Source organism: Thrips palmi, unplaced genomic scaffold, assembly GCF_012932325.1.
Source record: "Thrips palmi isolate BJ-2018 unplaced genomic scaffold, TpBJ-2018v1 HiC_scaffold_18, whole genome shotgun sequence".
In the NCBI taxonomy this organism is placed as follows: domain Eukaryota; kingdom Metazoa; phylum Arthropoda; class Insecta; order Thysanoptera; family Thripidae; genus Thrips; species Thrips palmi.
In genome coordinates this window covers 4445445-4465814 of record NW_023144627.1, presented here as the reverse complement: position 1 = coordinate 4465814, position 20370 = coordinate 4445445, and the positions used below count along the sequence as shown (strand labels likewise).

At 48.3% G+C, this 20370-nt stretch overlaps 2 protein-coding genes across 2 annotated transcripts; both read right to left on the bottom strand.

Annotated features, from left to right (window-relative positions):
- Nucleotides 1-250: 250 nt before the first annotated feature.
- Nucleotides 251-9975, bottom strand: LOC117645053. The gene is made up of 9 exons (XM_034384948.1): nucleotides 9798-9975; nucleotides 5727-5895; nucleotides 3964-4242; nucleotides 3606-3742; nucleotides 2331-2526; nucleotides 1691-1801; nucleotides 1507-1599; nucleotides 1193-1435; nucleotides 251-675 (listed from the first exon to the last, which is right to left on the bottom strand). Exons 2-9 carry the CDS (start codon nucleotides 5892-5894, stop codon nucleotides 379-381), a joined length of 1524 nt encoding a protein of 507 aa, XP_034240839.1. The 5' UTR covers nucleotide 5895; nucleotides 9798-9975; the 3' UTR covers nucleotides 251-378.
- Nucleotides 9976-11639: 1664 nt separating this feature from the next.
- On the bottom strand, nucleotides 11640-13898 carry LOC117645114 (diptericin A). Its single transcript, XM_034385033.1, has 2 exons — nucleotides 13741-13898; nucleotides 11640-12860 (listed from the first exon to the last, which is right to left on the bottom strand). The coding sequence occupies exon 2, from the start codon at nucleotides 12852-12854 to the stop codon at nucleotides 12528-12530; it is 327 nt and encodes a 108-aa protein (XP_034240924.1). The 5' UTR covers nucleotides 12855-12860; nucleotides 13741-13898; the 3' UTR covers nucleotides 11640-12527.
- Between the last annotated feature and the right edge of the window lie 6472 nt (nucleotides 13899-20370).

Genomic DNA, 20370 nt, shown 5'->3' with positions numbered 1-20370 from the left:
TGCTCATTTTGTCATTACTTATGCAAGTAATTTGTGCAACCATAATACGTACTTCTCCTTTTCTAAATAACTAAGTAAGTAAGAACTTACAGGAAGAAACTGTGTCATACTTACTTAGAAAATACTAAGTATTATTGTTGCTTATACAAATACGTAATTAATGAGAAAAGTCAGTAACGTGCTGAGAGTGTGCCCGGAGTGCGGAAATTAGGAGCATTGTCGAAAGAAACGAACTCTTAGGGCGATTACATAAATACACAAAATAGGTCAAAGCTTATAATTGTACTGCGTTTCGGCCAAATTCTTAAACAAATCTGATTGGCAAACGAGAAAATAATATAAAGTAGACAAGTAAGTCCTGAGTGAATCAAAGCAGATTCAGTCCGTATCCGTGTCATCTGGTAGCGAAATGTAAGCGCATTTCCTTGCGCAATGCACGGCTGAATCCGGCAAGGCCGCTTTGTAGGTGGCACTCTGTTGATTGCAGACCCGCCGCTCGCAACTCCCCTTCCGAAGTAGCTTGATGGATACGGGCCAAGCGGCGTCCGCCGACAGCTCCTTGATGACATCGGCGAGGGAACGCGTGCTGTCTACTGGCCACTGCAAGGCTAGTTCCTGAGCACCCCCGATGATCCGTAGAATAGCCTCCACGACTGGTGGTTCGCAGCCGTCACCCTGCAAGTCACGAAAAGAGGGAAGTTGTAGCTTGAGCATGCATAATATAATACAAACTAATTTACTTTGTCACGGCAAAACCAACGTCCGGGTTTCCCAGACGCACCCTAGAAAAATGCCCTGGTTTTCCAGGGTGCGCCTGGGAAACCCGGACGTTGGTTTTGCCGTGGTTATACGAAGTAATAGTTCGTGAATTACGAAGTACTTTCTTTGGAAGCATATGTGTTCTCAAAATACTTTGTTATACCATACTGCTTTGCTTTGTAAGACCTAAAATCCCTTATAGATCCCCTAAGATCCCTTATAGAGGAAGGTCCGGAGAAGTCATTTCCGTGAAAAGAAAAAAAAACAGTCTATATCCTAATTCCTCCTGTGATATCCTAATTCAACGGCCGTCGTCTTGTTTCAACGAATGTGACATCGTCTTCAAACGGTCGTGACAAAATTCACATTGTAACGAATGTGACGTCACATTCGTTGGAAGATAGTGAAGTGTGTGATCCCTAATGGTACTTACAGACACTTCCAAGCATTCCAGTTGAAGCGTGCTTAACAGGCGGTGGGAAAAGAGGTCTTCTTTCTGTCCCAACCAGCCCTTTAACTCGAGTCTCTTCAGTCGAGGCATAGTGAGCACCGGCACGAGGACATCCTCCACCACGTCATGCAGGCTAAGCCCCTCCAGTGTAGGACCGTGACAGCGAAGAATCTCCACAACATCCGGCAGAAACTCCTTGCAAGACAGACTGGAAATCGAAGTAACCTAAGCCAAAGGAATCAAAATAAGTACATCTCAAAATGCACCGAAGGAAAAGAACACAATAGTATACTTGCAGGGGACTCAGGTTGGTGACGCACAAACATGAAGAGGACCCCAGGGCGTATGTTCTCGAAGTCAATTTCTTGACCTTTAGGGAAAGGCACTAGCTATCAAAAAGAGAAAAAAAGTACACGAGTATAGATAGCCTTTGTGATTGCAACAGAAAAAAATCCAATGATATGTAGCTGTCTCAAGTACCTCGCCATCTCCAGGCCCTGCTGCATTCTGCAATACCTCCTCCGCGTCTGGCCCCACATCCGGCACATCGCGAGACACTGCCATAGATCCTTCGTTCGGAAGCTCAGCTACCTGCACAAACACCGAGCCAGCTTTGAGGGGAGAACAAGAAAGCTACACTCAAAAAGCCTTACGAAGAAAGCAAACACCCATTCTTGATAAAATGAAGAGTTTTGTGCAAACATATTATGAAGCTATTTTTCCTTCGTAATATGAAGAGCTCTTTTTTTGTACCTTGCAAAGAAAAGCCCAAACAGATTCGTAATATAAACAAATTTTGTTCGTTTAATTATGTTAGCACAAATTTCTTCGCTACCGCCAACCGCACTGTAAGAAAATTTGAGTGTAAGGCACAAATTTCTCCCCAGGCTTTGAGAACTGGCGGAGCATGTCGAGGGACGCGTTTGAGCTCTAGAGTAGCTACACAGGACCCGAACCAAACGTTTGACCCTACCAATGGATTCCTCGTTCGGAAAGCAATCCATTGGAGGGGTCACTCCTCCGAATCGAGTCATTCAGCGACTATGGAGCTCAAAATGCATTTAGAGTTTTGGCCGCCTCCACCGGTCTCCTGGCCCTGGCCCACTGTGCGTCGCCTTACCTCCTCTGCGAGGTTGAGCAGCCGGGCGCGCTGCATGGCGGCGATCACGGCCAGGACCACGGCGCTGGCTCCCGAACTGGAACACTGCTCCAAGTCGAAGGCGCCCCGCCAGGACCGACCATGCTCCGCGTACACAGTCACTTCGCATTTGCGGGCCGAATGCATTAAGGACATGGTCTGCTGATCGAAGGCTTCTCTGTACAAAAACAAAGAGGATTCTGCTTAATACGTTTTACAAACGATCACAAAGCATTTGATGTCGAGTTTCTTATCTTAAAATGCAATGATGACGTTAAACAAAATAAAAGTCCATTCGATTCCAATTATTTTTTGGCCAATTCGGTTCGAAAATTTAAGAGCAGATTCGATTCGACCAGAAAATTCTTGCTTCTCACGTGTCTACACTCTCAGACTCGTACTGAGTTTGTTTAATAACGTATTGACATTTGTGCGCATTAATAAGCGCATCAACATTTTGGTTTGTTCTACAAACAATATTGTCAATTTCGTCTTCACAAATTCTTAACAAAACTCTATTAATGGACACAAACGTCAATGATTATTGATTAAATGTTGATTGAAGGATGAGAGTGTACACTGTTTGAAAAAATGTTGAAAATTAACAACACTTATGCTGTTAAGTTTGATAGCAACGCGTCTTGTTTTATTACAAGCACGTTGGAGCCCTCAATGCTGTTTTCTGATAATTCGATTGTAATAAAACAATACTTCTTTGGAGTCTTCGATGATGTCTTCGCAACATTTGTGTTGATCTCATCGTGCGGTTATTAGACAGGACCCTTGTAACCTGACAACCATATATGTTTTAAGATTGCACTAAGTGTGCACACTAAATGTCTTACAATGAAATTTGACCTATGTTATTCGTATGTTACAGTGAATTCGGCGGAAGCATAATACGAAGCAATATTCCTTCGTAATACGAATCTTTTTAGCTTTTTCATTGTAAGATAAAAAAAAAACCTTCGTAATACGAAGAAAAACCACCTTCGCATTATGCTTGCGCCATTTCCTTCGTAATACGGGAAATTTCTTCGTAAGACATTTAGAGTGTGTTTCTAAACATGAAACCTCTTCAACGACAACACAACTGTTTTGAATCACGATTACATTATTGTTACTTGGCAAGGAGGTAAAACGAAAGTGTTGTTTCTGGATGGGTTTCCCATTCAGACACAAAACAATACTGTTGGTATTTAACAGCATTACTGTAGGTGATTGTCTTGTAATATTACTGTGGATTTTTAACTGTACCTGAGTTCGGATCTCAGCCGAGCCTGCTCGATGGAAGCCCGAGCGCGGTCCCATCTCGGACCAGCCACCCCCAGGACGCTGTCCATCAACGACAGAGCGTCTCCCGTGTCCTTCCGAGAAGCTTCTACCTCATCCATCTAATACAAAACAACACTGTTAACATAAACCATTGAAGTTTCCGGAGAGAACTCAATGGAAAAAATTGACGGGGAACTATGGAAAACTCCATAAAACGCGAAACTACTAATTCAGAATGAGTTTCCAGCAGACATAGTACCAGTAATTAAATATAATTGAAAAACGAATCACCAATTTATTTTTAACAGTAAAGTAAACTTGAAGATTGTTTAAACTGTACCAGGAAACTGATGACGTCACTTAATTTTCCGAATGACTCAGACAACATTCTTTCCAGACTGTGTTGCGACGCGGCAGCAGTCTCCAAATACTGCTTCACGTCTTCAAACTGTCTTTCTTGCTCCCTTCGCCACAGACAAGTAAAATGATGCGTTTCGCAAGTCGAATCGGCCACTTTCTTGCAGTCTGAACACCATTTTGGTTCAGACAGTTGGACTTCTTCTAACAGCGACAAGATAGCGTAGTTGACGGGAAGATCGCTAGGGTACAATTCAGTTACCTGTGGAATAAGTCACAAGTGAGAGTCAGTGGTTAGATCAGGTTTCACCTAACCTCATTGGCTGAGCGATAGCGAAGCCTGTTACTCCAGTGGGGTTGAAAAGTTTTGTCTGTCTGTCGGTCTGTCTGTCTGTCGGTCTGTCTGTCGGTCTGTCTGTCTGTCCGCACTACTCCTCCTGAACGGCTCGGCCGATCTCGGTGAGATTTTGCACACTTCTCAGGTATGTCCTTGGCTCGGCACACGCGAAAATTCACCATCCTAGCTCAACTGGTTCAGTTTTTATAGGCGAAAAACACCTAAAAAACGGCGAAAAATAGAGATTTCTGCAGATAGACCACTTCTGTCTTGGAGAAAGGGGGGTCTGGGGGGCGGGGCCCCCCAGCCTCGACAAGGTAAAAAGTGACAAGGGTCAAGATCGTGTTATCTGTAGATAAAACAACTCTATTTAGAATGTAGGGGGGTCTGGGGGGCGGAGCCCCCAGCATTCAACAAGTTAAAAAATAACCGACAACGGACAAGCCATTGCCTGCCGCAGGCAGGCTAGCGCCGCAGGCCGAGGTAGGTACGCCAGGCGTGGATTGGAGGAACAGGCAGCGAGACATCGCGAAGCCTGTTACGACAAGACGCGGTCTGGCGTAAACCTACCTTGTAAATAATACGGCTTGGGAGGTTCTGGTGAAAATCTTGCTATTTTCCAAATGGATCCCACTGTCACAATTTGTTCGGAATATAAAATCTTTCTTTGATGAGACTAAAATTTGACTTTTGAAGGCACTATGCCAGGCTCTGGACCCAGTCGAAGAGTCTTTTTGAGCCGATTTTGGCTGTATCTTAAAAAATCTTCTTGCGCATACTATTTTGTCGTAAAAGGTTGACCTTGACATTTTTCACTTCTTCGATTCATTTTCAAAAGAAGCCGGCATGCATAGCTCAAAATTTCCATTACATTATTAATTGTAAGCTTTATAAGCTGAAAAGTCCCTAAAACTTGTCTATTTTGTACATTTTTGGTCAATTATTGGCTGAGCGATAGCGAAGCCTGTTACTCCAGTGGGGTTGAAAAGTTTTGTCTGTGTGTCTGTCCGCACTTCTCCTCCTGAACGGCTCGGCCGATCTCGGTGAGATTTTGCACACTTTTCGGGCATGCCCTTGGCTCGGCACACGTGAAATTTCACTATCCTAGATGTCACGTTCCTGGAATTAGTGTGTAGTTGGCTTTTTCAAATGAGACTTTATTGAGTTACGGTTCACAGTATGTGGGCCATTCCCCAAAAATGTTACTATTAGTCTCTGCCCCTTTGGTGATTTCGAGGGGGTAAACACTCCAAGAAATCGTGTACTGTACAGAGTACTCGGTATTACGGAGATATTACTCGTGTGACCCCTACCCCTAAAAAAAGTTTCATCCAAATCGAAGAGATGAATTTCCAGGAGTTCGTTGGTTTGGCATGGAATCGCCCATCGTCCTTCCCGACAGAACTCACCTTTCGGCACAGTGGACACGGTATTTTGGACCTGGAGCGGCGGCGAAACCCGTTCAGGCTTTGGGCACATCCATAGCACAGAGAGTGGCCACAGGACAGGACCTTAGGGATGCGGAGTAACCCGCTGAACCGTTCCAAGCACACCGTGCAGCTGGTTACTTTCTCCATCCTAGGAAAGCAGACAAAAAGCGCACACGTTACAGACACACGCGGAACCACATGCTCAGGGAAACTACACTGAGAAAGAAAGAGTCTTAATCACGACTAAAATTTTGGCGGTGAGGCATTCTTTATCGACCAAATTTGGATGAAAATTATTTTATCACCCAATTATGGGTGAGGAACTTTCCAACAAAGCTATTTTCATTGTTTCCTTATTTGCCGTTTGTACCAGGGATCTTTAACTTATCTGGAAAGGGCTTGATAACGTTAAACGTACCCGTTTAAGTTATAACCCGTAACTTATGACTTCTTTCTAAAAACATGAGTTGTTTTTTTAGCCTTTCGAATTTGTGTTTGGAGGTCATTGCAACTGTCCATACCCTTAACTTTTAGTGAACATTGTCTTATGTTACGTTAAGAAAGCAGTGTTGGTTTAATGTTACGTTAAGGATCCCTGCACACTTAACGTTTAAGTAGAATTTTGTACGTGCCACTTGCACGATTTTGAGCATGCGGGGGGAATTTGCATAATTTTATGCGAGAAAATGCATAAATTTATGCAAATTCACGCACAATTTTATGCATGACGGCACACAAGTTTAAAATTGTGCATCACCACGTACAAAATTTTGCATACACATTTAGTGTGTGGTTGTACTTGTGAGATCTGCTCACACATTTGGTGTGCTTAGCGCTGCTACGCTGGGCCGAACCCTCCGTCCCCAATGCACTCAATGAACTCCACGCAGCAAGTGGAATCGAGCAGTGCAGCCCAGCAGTGCTTCCTCACGTCAGCTAAAGCGGGCCCGAGAAACATTGCTGACATCGTCAACTGGGCCCCCCGAGTCACTCGCAACAGCAGCTGGACAACTCGGCATTGCTCCTAAGAAAACCTGCTTACACTCTCATTCCAGGAACGTGACATCACGTTGAAATGAACGTTACAGACTAAGACGTTCGTTTGAGCGTTGTGTCACAGTCGTTTGGGTGTGAATTGGTCAAAAATCAGCTTGCCCACGTTCAAACGAACGTGACACAATGCTCAAACAAACGTGACATTTTGACACGTTCGTTTCAACGTGACGTCACGTTCCTGGAATGAGAGTGTGCCCTATCTATGCATGAACCCGGCCCCTTCTTCCGATTGAAGAAGGCCCCGGGCTCGGACTGTACCCATCGACAAAGCGTCAGCGCACAGTGGGCCAGAAGACCGGTGGAGGCGGACAAAACTCTAGACGCGTTTTGAGCTCCAGAGTCGCTGAATGGGGCTGAAACCGAACGTGTGACCCCACTAATGGATTGCTCTCCGAACGAGGAATCCATTTTTGAGCCCCATTCAGCGTCTTGAGTTTTGTCCGCCTCCACCGGTCTTCTGGGAGCAGCGAGGGGGACGTGAGCGCTGCCGGCCGCCGGGCGGGGCCGCTCCCGTATATGTGTCGTTTGAGGTGGTATAAAGTCGGTCCCGGCGGCTGATTTCGGTACCATCCGACGCGTGTCGTAGCAGTGATTGTGTGTGCGTGTTCGTGTGCCGATCGGTGGTGTTTTGTGGCCGTTGTGGGCATTTTTCGTCCCGCCACGTGCTTCCTTTGTTCGCTGCGGGTCTGCGCGTGCGATATGCACGTTGTGACGCGCCTGCGTGCCCCGCGGAGTGAGGTTATGCGGCCCTCGGCCCTCGGTCTGCCCGCGTCACGATGGACCCTGGGGCCCCGCAGCTCCTTCCTTGGTGTCATCGCCGTGGATCCTCCTACAGCTCCCGCTTCTCCTGCACCGACATTCGGCGGAATTCCAGGTGACTCTGCGTCGTCCGGTGGGGCCTGCGGGCCGAGGGGCTAGGGGGGTCTAGTGGGGCCGGGTGCTCCCCGCCCGTTGTCTGCAGGTGCAGGGCCTTGCTTTGGCCGCTGCTGTTGTGTTTGCCTTGTCTAGTTTTAGTCAAACTGCTCCAGGAAATGGGACGCGCGGCGTGGTAAGACGGGCTGGTGTTGCCTGGGCTGGGTGACGCGGTGGTGGCTCGTCAAAGGGCCTCCCCCTGTCCTCTGGCTTTGGCCGGCCGCCCGGCCTTGCCCTGCTGGCGCGCCATAGGCCGGACAGTTTTCACCCATTTTTTCCAGCTTTTCCTTTTCAGGTTTTTTACAGCATTCTCTTGCAGCCTCGTCGATTTGTTAACAGCGCATTTTGCCGTCACCCGTCACGATCTTTCAAGGCTTCCCTTCGTCTGGTTTTTCTAATTCCCAGCCAGAAGCATTCGTCTCGTCCTTGGTTCGCGGCCCGGTAGCGTCGCGACGCGGCTGTGATACGCGGCTCTGCTGAGACAGCGGCCGGATGGAGGCGTCGGTTTGGCGGGCCCGCGTGGTCCTTTGGTTCCAGTCGGTGTCGTCGCGGCGCAACTGCGATAAGCGGTACTGCTGAGGCAGCGGCCAGGCGGGATCCGCGGCGAGGCGCGCGGACGGCCGGACGGACTGTGGCCGCGCTGCGAGACTGACGTCACACGGCCCTTTGCTGCTTTTATTTTGCCGACATCGCCGCGCTACTGTTTCAAGTGAAGTCGCCGCCGCTGGGGACCAACTAAAAACGCAACAGCAAACCAATTGCTAGGAATGACGGAAGCTTGTCATTGGACCGTTTGGCAGCAGGGACGCCCTCGTACATTGCTCCAATTTCCGCGGTACTGCCTCCAATGCGGGGACACAGGACCTTTACCACGCACCTGATGCGTTTGCGTCGGCTTGCCTCGCATGCCATGCGCTCCGTACGTCCGCTCCCACGCGGATGCAGGAGAGGAGCAAAGGGTTTTTCGCCTCCGTCACGGCACCGATAGTCGCCAGAACAATAGGCACAGGCCACATTTTGCCCCTGTACACAGGCACCAACCTCCTCTGCTCCACCCAAAGGCCGCCTCTGGATCCGCCACTGTCCACCATCGTCCAGGCCGTCACCCTACGCATCATTCTGCCACTCCGCGCAGGAGGTTAACTGCTCTGCGTGGACTTCCAGAAGCTGCGACAGTGAGCACTGCTCCGCCCTGTAAGCCTCCATGCAGGCCGTTGGAGTCCCGGAGTAGTCCACCGATTTGATCTAGCTGTCTCAGGGTGCTCCGTTCTGCACCGTGCGAGACTGAAAAGGAGTTCACTATCTGCGCTGCGGGACCCACCCTATCTCCGTTTCGGGCTGCTCACGAACTTCCAGGAGGCCCTCTCCACTGGTTGTACTTGTCCGAGACGCGTATGCGCGCTGCGGTGCGGCTTTCCCAGACGTCGTTGTGGTGTGTCTGCAGTACCCCATCGCCCTCCATGGCACCTTCGTCGGCGCGGGTACCGTCGCGTTCCGGAGTGGTCCCTCTTTCAGGCTCTTGGCTGTGTGGCAGTGCCGGTTCGGAGCTCCCTGGCGTGCTGCAGATATTTCAGATCCCCTGCGGCCCCGACCGGGGACAATCAAGCCTCCACTGCTCTTCTCCTCTACCGTGTCTCTGCCGCCATCCGCGAAGCTTCCCGTGATCGGCCGTGCACTCACCTCCTGGGCCAACGTCAACGGGACGCGGAGTCGTGCGGGGCCGCCGGCTGGAGGGATACTTCCTCTGAAAGAGACTCGTGGACAACGGCGCCGCTTCATCAGCTTCAGCAGCCCCGCCTCAGTGCAGTTCGTCGCATCTGCGGCGCCGTCCCGCAATGAAGAGGTTCGACAACTACGTGAGGAGCAGGACTGGCGCCATGCTACACCGCAATGCATCCTCCACTGTCTCCACAACACTCAAGGGTCCAAAGGCAACGAACCTCACTTTCCTCAACCTGGGATGGGTCATACTTCCACGGAGGTTGCCCCATACCCCCCCAGTAGAGGGTGGCTGCCTCAGACAAGACACAGCCTGCATTTGAGGTTTGCAGTCTGAGTTCTGTGTTTGTTGTAGTTGCTTACTCGAACGCTAAAGGTCTGCTGAGGCCTAACAGCGCCGATGACGATGATGACCGGTCTTCTGGCCCACTGTGCAGCGCCAGCGCCCCGCACGATAGGCGCCCGCGGGTGCCCACAAATCCCAACAACGGCTCCAGCTGGGCCACGCAAAGTGAGTGCAGCAGCAGCAGGCCAGCGAGAAGCTCACCTAGCCGACGGCACCGCCCGCACACCACGGTGCCCGCCCGTTGACCCACCCGAAGGGCCCCTCAATGACTTCGTGTAGACCGCGCGGCTGCCCCGCACGCAGCAGCAACGACTTCCCTGCACCAACGCCGAAGGCCAACTGCCAACGGGGACGGCGAAGGCCCAGCGCCCCGCGAGCATGGCCGTCAGTGCAAGGTCAGCACTGCACCGGCCGACGGACGCACTGTCAGCAGAGTAGATAGCCTCGAAGAAGATCGTCCCCCCTCCCCTCCACACCGCAAATATTGTATATATTGTCATAGAAATGTAGATTATTGAAAATATCATCCACGTTTTTGACATAAAGAGACAACAAATTTTCACAGTGTAACAGAAGCCTCCTGAAACATGGACTGACTTGGCAAAGCTGAGGTCATCTAATATGACCTCTGTTGCGGCTCGAGCACAACAGTACACATTCAACTCCTTTGCTCAATTTATTGTACGAGGTCTCTCTCGATTATTGTGCGCTCACTCACTTCACGTTCAAATTTTCTCGCGATTTTGCACGAATTCGTGCGATTCTGCGTTCAATAATTGTTCGAGAAAGTTGGCATGTTACAATTTGTTTGAGACCACGTCCAAAACTACAAATTTGTATCTGTATTTATACTTTTCGTGTGTGGCGCTGCGAAGCGGAAGAGCGCCTCAAGGTAGGCAGCCCAACTATCGCGAGAGTAGGACAAGAGGCGGTACAAGCGTTCGACTCACGAAATGGCCTTGTCTGATCAATCTCTAGGGTGTATGAAAGCTGACTGGCGAAGAATGTCGAACAATATTTTTATGGGTTCCCAAGAGCCCCATTGTTTTCGGTCTGTGGCTTCTCCATGGCAACGGCACGGTCCCATCGTGCCACCCGTCCCCGTCAAAATTTAAAGTCGCCGATAAAAAGAAATCAAAACGCCGCGAAATTCGAAAATGATAACACTGGTATTTCTAATGTGATAAGTTTCATAAAGGCAAAAAAAAGGTAAAAAGGCAAACGTGATTCCTTCAAATTATCGCATCTGTGGATGCAATAAAAAAATTATCGCATTAAAAATGCAATACGTCCCTTAGGTTTAGGCCGGTCTGGGCCCAGATTACCGCAGTTTTGGTGTGATAAACTGATAACTACGCTATTAATGCGATAAATGCACTAATGCAATACAATAATTATTGCACTTATAATGCAATAACTTTTTTATGGCGCTACTAATGCAATAAAAAAATTATGGCTTTTTAAATTAGTTCATTATTACACTTAGAAAGTCAGTGAATGCTAACGCATTGCATAGTGTCCCTAGAACATCTTTGAAGTCTGTCATTTGTAAAAAGTTCGTAGCAGGAAGGACGCAATTAATTAATTTTCGTGGGTTGGCGACAAATTTCTCGGTGTCTGCTTGAAACCAAGCGTAATCAGTTTGTGCTTGAAACCAAGCGTAACAGGCTCATCCGACAAGATTCCCCCTACATAAATGCATCCACAGTATAACTTCATAACGTCGTCAAGCGTAACTTTAAGCTTGACTCCAGCGTAGAGTTACGCTTTAGTTTTACCAGTGTACTCTCATTTATAACCTGGTTTGCACCCATGAAAAGGCCGGAAACAAAGGGAAAAGCTGAAATAAGTAAAAAGTGTTTGGGATTTAATTTCCATTTATTCATTGTTTTACAATTACAATACTTTACATCACAAGCGTTACAGAGGAGAGTGTGACTTTCATGTTACGTTTCAGCCACACAATTCCACATCCAGTTCATAGAATATTGTAGTTAAATTAAAGATTCATCAATGCACTACACCAATGAAGAATGGCTAGACCCGAGTCACGGGTGAGACAAAGGGCAAAGGTTTAATATTATCCCTACAGAGCGTAAATCGGTTATACCCTTGGAAGATAGGGATAGGGGCGAGACTTCAGGTCAAAATTTTGATGCCCTTCTAACGGCACGCTCAAAAGGAGTAATAAGACTGATGCCCTGCTCCTATGCCTGTGTTTTTCCACAGTAGGCATACGAATGAGTATTCTTCAAACAAGGCGGCCACAAGAAGAAATGAATATACATTCAGGGATGCCAAGAGGAAGAGGATTTCGGTCGCCAAAGGTTGAAACGCGGGAATGAGGTCACTTTTTGTTGAAGGATGCAACGTGGCGATGGGAATCAAGTCTAAAACTTCTTCTCAAAGGGTGCTACGTCGGGAAGGGAATCGAGTCACTTCTTTAGGAAGGATGCAACGTGGGGATGGGAACCGAGGGGGCAACTACTCTAAAAATCTCTGGGAAATGTAAAATCTTGCCCCAAGAGAGGCCACAACCAAGCTAATTTCGGGTGCAATATCGGTTAAAATCTTGAGAAATCTGACGAAACCTTTAGCCTTATGAAATCCTGTGTCCCCAAACATCCAATGTGGTTGCCCCCTCGATGAGGAACCGAGTCTAAAACTTCTTCTCGAAGGGTGCAACGTGGGGACGGGAACCAAGTCACTTCTTTTGAAAGAATGAAACGTGAGGATGAGAACCGAGTCTAGAACTTCTTCTCAAAGGTGACCATGCCGTTGTAGTCCTTCATGCCCTTGGCGGGCCCGTGCACCACCTGGCCGTAGTTGCCCTCGGCGTGGACCCTGGCGCTGCCGTCCCTGGAGCGCCAGACGTCGGCGTGCCCGTTGACGTGCACCGAGGTGCCGACGCCCTTGTCGCGCTGGATGCCGCCGCCGATGCCGCCGTGCCGCTGGTTGTCGCGGGGCGCGGGCGCGGGGCTGCCGCGCGCGCCGGGCCCCCCCTGGGGCTGGAACGGCGACGCGGTGGCGGCGCAGACGGCGCACAGCAGCAGGGCCACGGTCACGGAGTGCATGGTGATCTGCAACGCAACGCAGGAGCGCACTGTTAGAAACTATGGGAAATTACGGAATACTCACTCTAAATGCCTTACGGTGAAAGGTGGAGGTTAGGTGGAGATTTTCTCCAAAATACCAACGAAATTCTTCAAAATCTCTATAAGGTACAGTGAATTCTCAATGGTCACGTTAAAAACGTTTCCTGGGAATCCCAGGAATCTCCTGGAAACTCCTATACCTTATAACAAAGGGGTTCCTGGGAATCCCAGGTTTCGTTTTTACCGTGGTATGTTACGAAGTCAGCTGCACCACCATAATATGGAATATTTTCACCCTAATATGGAGAATCTTCACTGTACAACATTTAGAGTGCATAATACAAAAGAAATTCGACAAAATATCTGTAAGGTACAATGAATTTTGAACGGTAAGTTACGAAGTCAGCTGCAACTGCAAAACCAGTGGTAAGTTCGCTTGCCACAGATTTGGCAAGCCGTTTTGAATGCCAAAATTTGGCAAGCTTGGCCCGGAATCTGCTGCCTAGCTTGCCAAACTTTGGCAAGCCTTTGAAGATTTCAAGGTCGAAGCTTGCCAAATTTTGGCACTTTAGAACTGTGGCCGAAAAATCTGGGGTAATTCACGTTGGATACTTAAAATTTCCCCTCAAGTGCTCCTTTTCAAACCCACCTTACACCCCCTTCATTTTTCAAACGACTAAATTTCCGGTCTGTTCGGTATTAAAATTTACGCACCACAAGTGCACACAGGCGTTGACGCGACCAAATGCGGTAATTTACCCGTTACTTTAAAAGAAGTTAACCCATACTACGTGTACATTGCCAGCCAGCAGTTTTGATTTCGATAAGTGGACAACAAATGGAGTTCGCTTAACTAGTCACTCACTTTGGTGGCGGTCAAAGACGGCGAGCTCGGACTGAAGGAAGGCGTGAAGCTCCTGGGAGGCTCAGAGGACGACTGATGCTGGGAAAGGGGCTCAACCGGGTTTTATGAAAGTCGCGCTCTTTTTGTTGTTGAAGTTGTTGATGTTGTACACTGTCCCACCATGACGTATCCCGAGGCGGGTGGGCAGGCCAGGCGAGTGGGGGCAGGGCACTGGCCCGGGACCACGCTGGGACATGAGGAAAGGAGGGGGAGGGAACCGAAGGGGAACCCCTGGTCCCAGAGCCACCTCCCTAGAGGCTGCGATGTGATACGAATGTTGCCGATTCCTACACACGTCACAATTTATGCAGATGAACTTTTCGTACGAAAAACTGCACTAATTTTCCCACTTTAAAAGTTGAAATTATTTTGTGGAAAATGGTTAACAGACTATAACTTCTACAGAAGTATTAGACCAATTATGCTCCTCTTACAAACCTGAAATTTGAAGTCCGAAACGAATTTTCTTAAAATGATTTCGCACGACATTTTTATTTAATAGAATGCAGTGATACGTCCCTTTTATTGGGTGCAGTTTTTGAAAGCGTCATCAATCGGGACGGAAAAGTTTTTCAAATTGTTATAAAGACAACAATGACCAAAATGACCCAAAATTGCCACTCACTTTTCCTTCTTGCTGTTCTCATAATCACTTACATTTCGAAACCATTTCAGATCAAAAACATAGTGAACTACCAAATGTTACCGGAGTGAATAACCCCTCGACTTAAGTGCAAAATAGCAAACAGATTCTAACAAAAAGTTCGTCTGCTCTAAAACCTGTGACTTCTCGCCACTAAATGGGACTCGAACCGAACGTGTGATCCTACCAATTGATTGCTCTCCGAACGAGGGATCCATTGGTGGCGTCACACGTTCGGTTTGAGTCCTGTTAAGTGACTCTGGAGCTCATAACTTTTCTAGAGTTTTCGCCGCCTCCATTGCCCCACTGAGAAGCGTGTTGAGGTGTTGATATTTTGGAAAAATTGAGAATTCGTGAACAGCTTTCCCCAGTTAGGCCCTCTAGAGCGGTCTGGCCGGGGAAGTACCGCTCGATTGCGTTGCTACCACACTATGCCCACACCGTGGCGATTCCCAGATACTTGTGTCTGCTTTCTCAGAAACAAACTGATCACCGTCAGCGCCGCCGTCTGTGTTTTGATTTGTCCACGAGCATAAGTACAGTACAGTCGGCCCGCGGCGGGCGCCAGGAGAGGAGGGGGGGGACCTCGTCTAGAGATTCGGTCGGTCGACACTGTACTGTACAGGGCGTAGGCAGCAAGTAAGGTCAGGGCCCTCACTGAAAAACCAAACGTGGTCTAGACCGCACCAACTGGTGTGGTCAAACGGATGCCATTTTGACCACACCAGTTGGTGTGGTCTAGGCCACGTTTGGTGCGTTTGGTGCGGTCTAGACCACACCAAACGTGGCCAAACGTGGTCTAGACCGCACCATACGTGGCCAAACGTGGTCTAGACCACACCAACTGATGTGGTCAAAATGGCATCCATCTGACCACACCAGTGGTGCGGTCTGGACCACGTTTGGTTTTTCAGTGCTGTGGGACCTGAATGTGGGTAACCCAAAGTACAATCCGCCTGAAGGTAGGCAAGGAGCAGTTCAATCCACCTGTAAGTGGGCAAGAAAGTTCGACGACTCCCTCAAGTTCAGTGTGAGGCGCCTAGGATATTTAAATCCGACGCGCCTAGCACTGTTATCTCCTCTTCGCCTTAGGACGCGTTCCATGATCCGTCGATTGTCAACTCTCTAAATGAATTCGTACAAATTTAGAATGACTCGACAAAATTGTTTGTGCAGATGAACTCTAATGTGCGATTCTGCACAAATCAAGAGAAATGTACAAAAATTGTAAAGTCCCCCCCCCCCCAAAAAAAAAAAAAGACTCGTAAAAAGTGACGCCATATCGCCAGGGCGACGCACGGCCTCCTTTATCCCTCCGAGTCCGTACACACGACTGTGAAAAATTCCGTACTTTTGTACGGAAATGGTACAGAAAAATATAGTACGGAGGTACGGAGAATGGTACGGATCGTTCCGGCTCCATATGAACCCATGTAAATGGGTACAGAAAAAAAGTACGGAACGTTCCGTAGTTGGCAAGTACGGACGGTCCAGGCAAATTATAGGGTACTTTCGTAGAATCCTGAACCGGAAGCAAGCAGACCAGCAGACGCCAAATTGGCCGGAAACTAACCTCTCTTCGGATCCAAAACTATAGCCGAGCTGTACAAATATTGCTCGCGAAACACATATGCACTGCAAACAAGTATCAAACGACTGTTTATGTTCAAGTGTGGCCGATACGTTAGACGAACGTCTCTTTCCCATGTCAAGTTTGGATCTACTTCCGCCAACATGGCGTCTGTGTGCTTCCGGTTCAGGGATCTACGAAAGTACCCTATTGACCAGACATGTTCCGTACTTTTTCCGTCCTTTTTTCTCACAGTGACACAGCTTCCAAGCCTAGGCCTCTCACCGAACGAGACAAAGAGCCTCGCACGTTTTGCGTAATAGCTTAAGGGGGGACCCTGGTGAAATAATCGCCAAAATTGCCAAAAATAGTATTTTTAAAGTTCATGGATAAAAATGTGCATAGAAGGTTTCAGATTCAACAGGTTGAACACCTTTAAGCTAAGTGGGTAGTTTTTTAATCATTTGGAAGGAAATAACATTGAGATCAGTTGTCGTTGGCTTCTACGCTCAACTTCACAGCTTTGCTAAGTCGACAAAAAATTTTGTCCTAGAAAGACTTCCTGCGTTCCTGGTTGACACCTACATGAGTCGTCTTGCATGGACTCTATTCATTGATGACTTGTCGACAAATTTTAGTGACGGAATCTTGATATCAGCCCTACTTTTTTTTACAAACACCTAAAAGTCTGAAAAAAGGGGAAAAAAGTCACTTTTTTTCAATGCTAAAATTTGAAAACTCATATCTCAGGACAGAAGTTGAATTTGAAAATTCCGTCACTAAAATCTCTTCAATACATCTTTAGGATAACCCAAAAAAATTTTCAAGACTTTCCGTCCCAATGAAAGACGCAGGAAGATTTTTCCCCAACACTCTAAAAAACACTAAAAAGCCACTTTTCTCAGAGACCGTTCAACATTTTGGATTGAATTTTGTTTTGGCTACTCACCATAATGAACCTAATAATTAAGCAAAATTTCAACTTTCTGGGATTATTTTGAAGCCTACTTGAAAATCGTTGATAACATTTAGCATGGGTATTCATTCCAGCGGCACCTCGAGTGCGTTTCCTCAGCTGAGGTCCATGAATTCTACACACGATCTCACCAACGGCAATTCTCAAAAAGCTAACGCTTCAACTTTTTCGCGAGATATTTCTTTTGCAACTCTGCGACGACCTTTTTCCACGAATTCGCCTCACTTCGACAACAGGCGGTGGTTCCCCGGCAGCCCAAGACGACGACGGGCGCGACCCACCTCTCCCCCCCCCCCCCCTTTTCCCCCTTCCATGTCGAATCCGCACGTCGTTTCGAACAGCAGCCCGTTTCCCGCGTCTCGCTCTCGGCTGTGATTGGCTGCCGATGAGGTCATCGTTGGACGGCTCTGCCGCGGTCGCGATGGAGCTGCGGGAATAAAATGAAGGGACCCTCCACGTTCGGCATCCACTCGCCCAGCAGCCTCCGTTACGTCTGCAGGTCCACTTCCGCTCCACAACCCGAACACCAACACCAGTAAGTGCTCGTACCCATCGAAGCGTACTCTAAATACCTTACACAGTAAATTACTATGTAGGAGTATTTTCAGCACTAAGAAAACCTTACAAACTCTTTTGGGCCTTTCAAAGAAAAGCAGTTTGTTAACAAAGTATTTTGAGCATACATAAGCAGACAAAGACAATACTTTGTAATTAACGAACTATTTCCTCGAGTAACATTATAAATTAATTTGTTATACATATGTATGCTCACAATACTTCGTAACACACTAAATTACTATGTAGGTTTTTCTGCGTGCCAATGCACGAAATTAAACATGCACTCACCGAGAATGAATGGGTCACCACTATCACCCTTTAAATGGGTGATGCAACTTCGTTGCCCAATTTTGGGTGACGAAATATTCATCACCCGAAATTTGGTAACCGGCGTTAGGTCGCCCAAATTTGGATAGCGTTGATGATGTCGGGGGGTCCTCGATGGCGTCCTTCCGGGGCCTACGATGACCGCCATGTGGCGTTCAGGCCGCCGTGAGACCCGGAGGCCTCAACGCTACATAGCGGTCACCGGGGACCTCACGGCGTTGCCGACGACGTTACCCAAATTTGGGCGACCTATCGCCGGTTACCAAATTTCGGGTGATGAATATTTCGTCACCCAAAAATTGGGCAACGAAGCTGCATCTCCCATTTAAAGGGTGATGGTGGTGACCCATTCATTCTCAGTGCTTCGTATCGCACGAATTTGTGCGCGACAATGCACGATTTCGTACGCAAGTACGCAGAAAAACCTACATAGTAATTTAGTGTGATGACTTCACGGCATTTCTCAGTAGGAAAATGGGGAGTGCAACACCTGAGTTTCTAGAAACGTAATTGCATTGAGACGTTCAACTTCTTGCTGAGTACTAACCGTTCTGTCCTCCTGCCGCCGCAGTGCGTGCCGCCTTCCTGCTGCTCCTGGCGCTGGCCCTGGTGGCCGTGTTCCAGCAGGCCGCCGCCGTGCCCCTGGAGGAGCCCCTGGAGGCCGAGGCCGCCCTGCACAGGGTGCGCCGTGAGGGTGAGATCAACGTCGAGGCCGAACGCCAGAAGGGCGAGAAGTCCAAGGCCACTATCAGCGGGCAAGGCAACGTCTGGAAGGGAGAGGGCAACCGTCGCGTCGACATCACCGGCAGCGCGGACACTCGCGGCAACCGTCGCGCGGGCATCGGCTACAAATGGTGAAAACTGCACTGGTAAAACTATGCTATGCTTGAGTCAAGCATGAAGTTACGCTTGAAGACGTTACGCTTGAAATGAAGCATACTCCAGTCCCCCATGCATTTGTATTGGGGGAGTCTTCGCGGGTGAGCCTGTTACGCTTGATTTCAAGCGTAACCTGATTACGCTTGAAAACAGAGGGTAATAATACGCTTTAGTTTTACCAGTATGAAACTGCGTTCATCTGTGATATGATTTTCTACCAGTGGCTCGCTTAGAATTCAACATTCGAGCGAACGAGGTCATTTCTCTACGATCGATTTCGTTGGTGGAGAGTGAGTTTGTTAGTATTAGCCCCCTAATTTTAATTTGAAGCCTGTAAATAGTGACCAATAAAACCAAGCAACATGCTACTGAACCCTTTGAGTACAATAAGCCTTTTATAATTTAAAAAATAAAATAAAAAAAGAGATACCGAACATATTTGATTTTATGGAAACAGTTGCCCACCTGCAGTGCGATTGGGAGAGTTCTGCTGCCGCCATGGCGGCATAGTAACTGGCGCGCCAGTTACTCGAAAGGGGTTGTAAAACAATTTCTGTCCGTCTGCGTGACCGGATGAGGTTCTCTCGCCACACACCAGAATTCAGTTTTCTTTTACAATCCGTTCAGTGATACCAACAAAAAAACACAGAATTTATGACAGTGCACACAGTGGATATTGCATCTGAAATCACAGAAGGCAGGTATCTTCGCTTCCCAGTCGATTTCCCAACGCACATCTCAAGTTACGCAGCAGAGAACAGTGGGCCAGAAGACTGCTGGAGGCGGCCAAAATTCTAGACGCATTTTGAGCGTCGCTAAATGGGACTTGAACCAAACGTGTGAACCCACCAATAGATTCACAGGTTCGGTTCGAGTTCCGCTTAGCGACTCTGGAGCTCGAAGCCGTCTTTTATTTCGGCCGCCTTCAGCGGTCCTCTGGCCCACTGTGCACGACGCCGAGCGGAATAGACAATCCAACCAACGTAGCACGGTCAGTCCGCAGGCATTAGGCACACTGAGAATGAAAGAGTCACCACCATCACCCTTTCATTGGGTAACGCACGCACCGTTGCCAAAATTTTGGTGACTAGCCCGCGGTGACCAAATTTTGGGCAGTCATAAAATCGTCGCCCAAATTTGGGTAACGTCGTCGGCGACGCCGTAAGGTCCCCGATGACGCTCTTCCGGGGCCACCACGATCCACCACGATGACCGCCATGTGGCGTTGAAGCCTTCGGTCATCGTGGTGGCCCCGGAAGGACGTCATCGGGAACCTCGCGGCGTCGCCGACGGCGTTACCCAAATTTGGGCGACCAAACGCCTGTTACCCAATTTCGGGTGATGAATTTTTCGTCACCAAAATTTGGGCAACGAAGTTGCATCACCCATTTCAAGGGTGATGGTGGTGACCAATTCATTCTCAGTGCAGTCGAAAGACTTACGAAGAGCACTCTTCCCCCACTACAGGGACATTCCAGCGTAACGTTGAAACGAATGAAACAAAATGTCACGGTCCTTTGGATGTGAATGACTGGTGAAACACAGGCATTGAAACTATGCCCTAATGGGGCGTAACCGATTTTAGCCCCTGCAATGGTGTGAATACTGTACGTTGTGGAAATGGTAAGGTGTTAGTTC

Coding starts and splice junctions, on each gene's coding strand:
- LOC117645114 (XM_034385033.1), bottom strand. CDS start 12,854: ATGCACTCCGTGACCGTGGCCCTGCTGCTGTGCGCCGTCTGCGCCGCC.
- LOC117645053 (XM_034384948.1), bottom strand. CDS start 5,894: ATGGAGAAAGTAACCAGCTGCACGGTGTGCTTGGAACGGTTCAGCGGG. Junction 4,243..5,726: donor CGTGTCCACTGTGCCGAAAG/GTGAGTTCTGTC, acceptor CTTATTCCACAG/GTAACTGAATTGTACCCTAG. Junction 1,802..2,330: donor TGCTCAACCTCGCAGAGGAG/GTAAGGCGACGC, acceptor GTGTTTGTGCAG/GTAGCTGAGCTTCCGAACGA.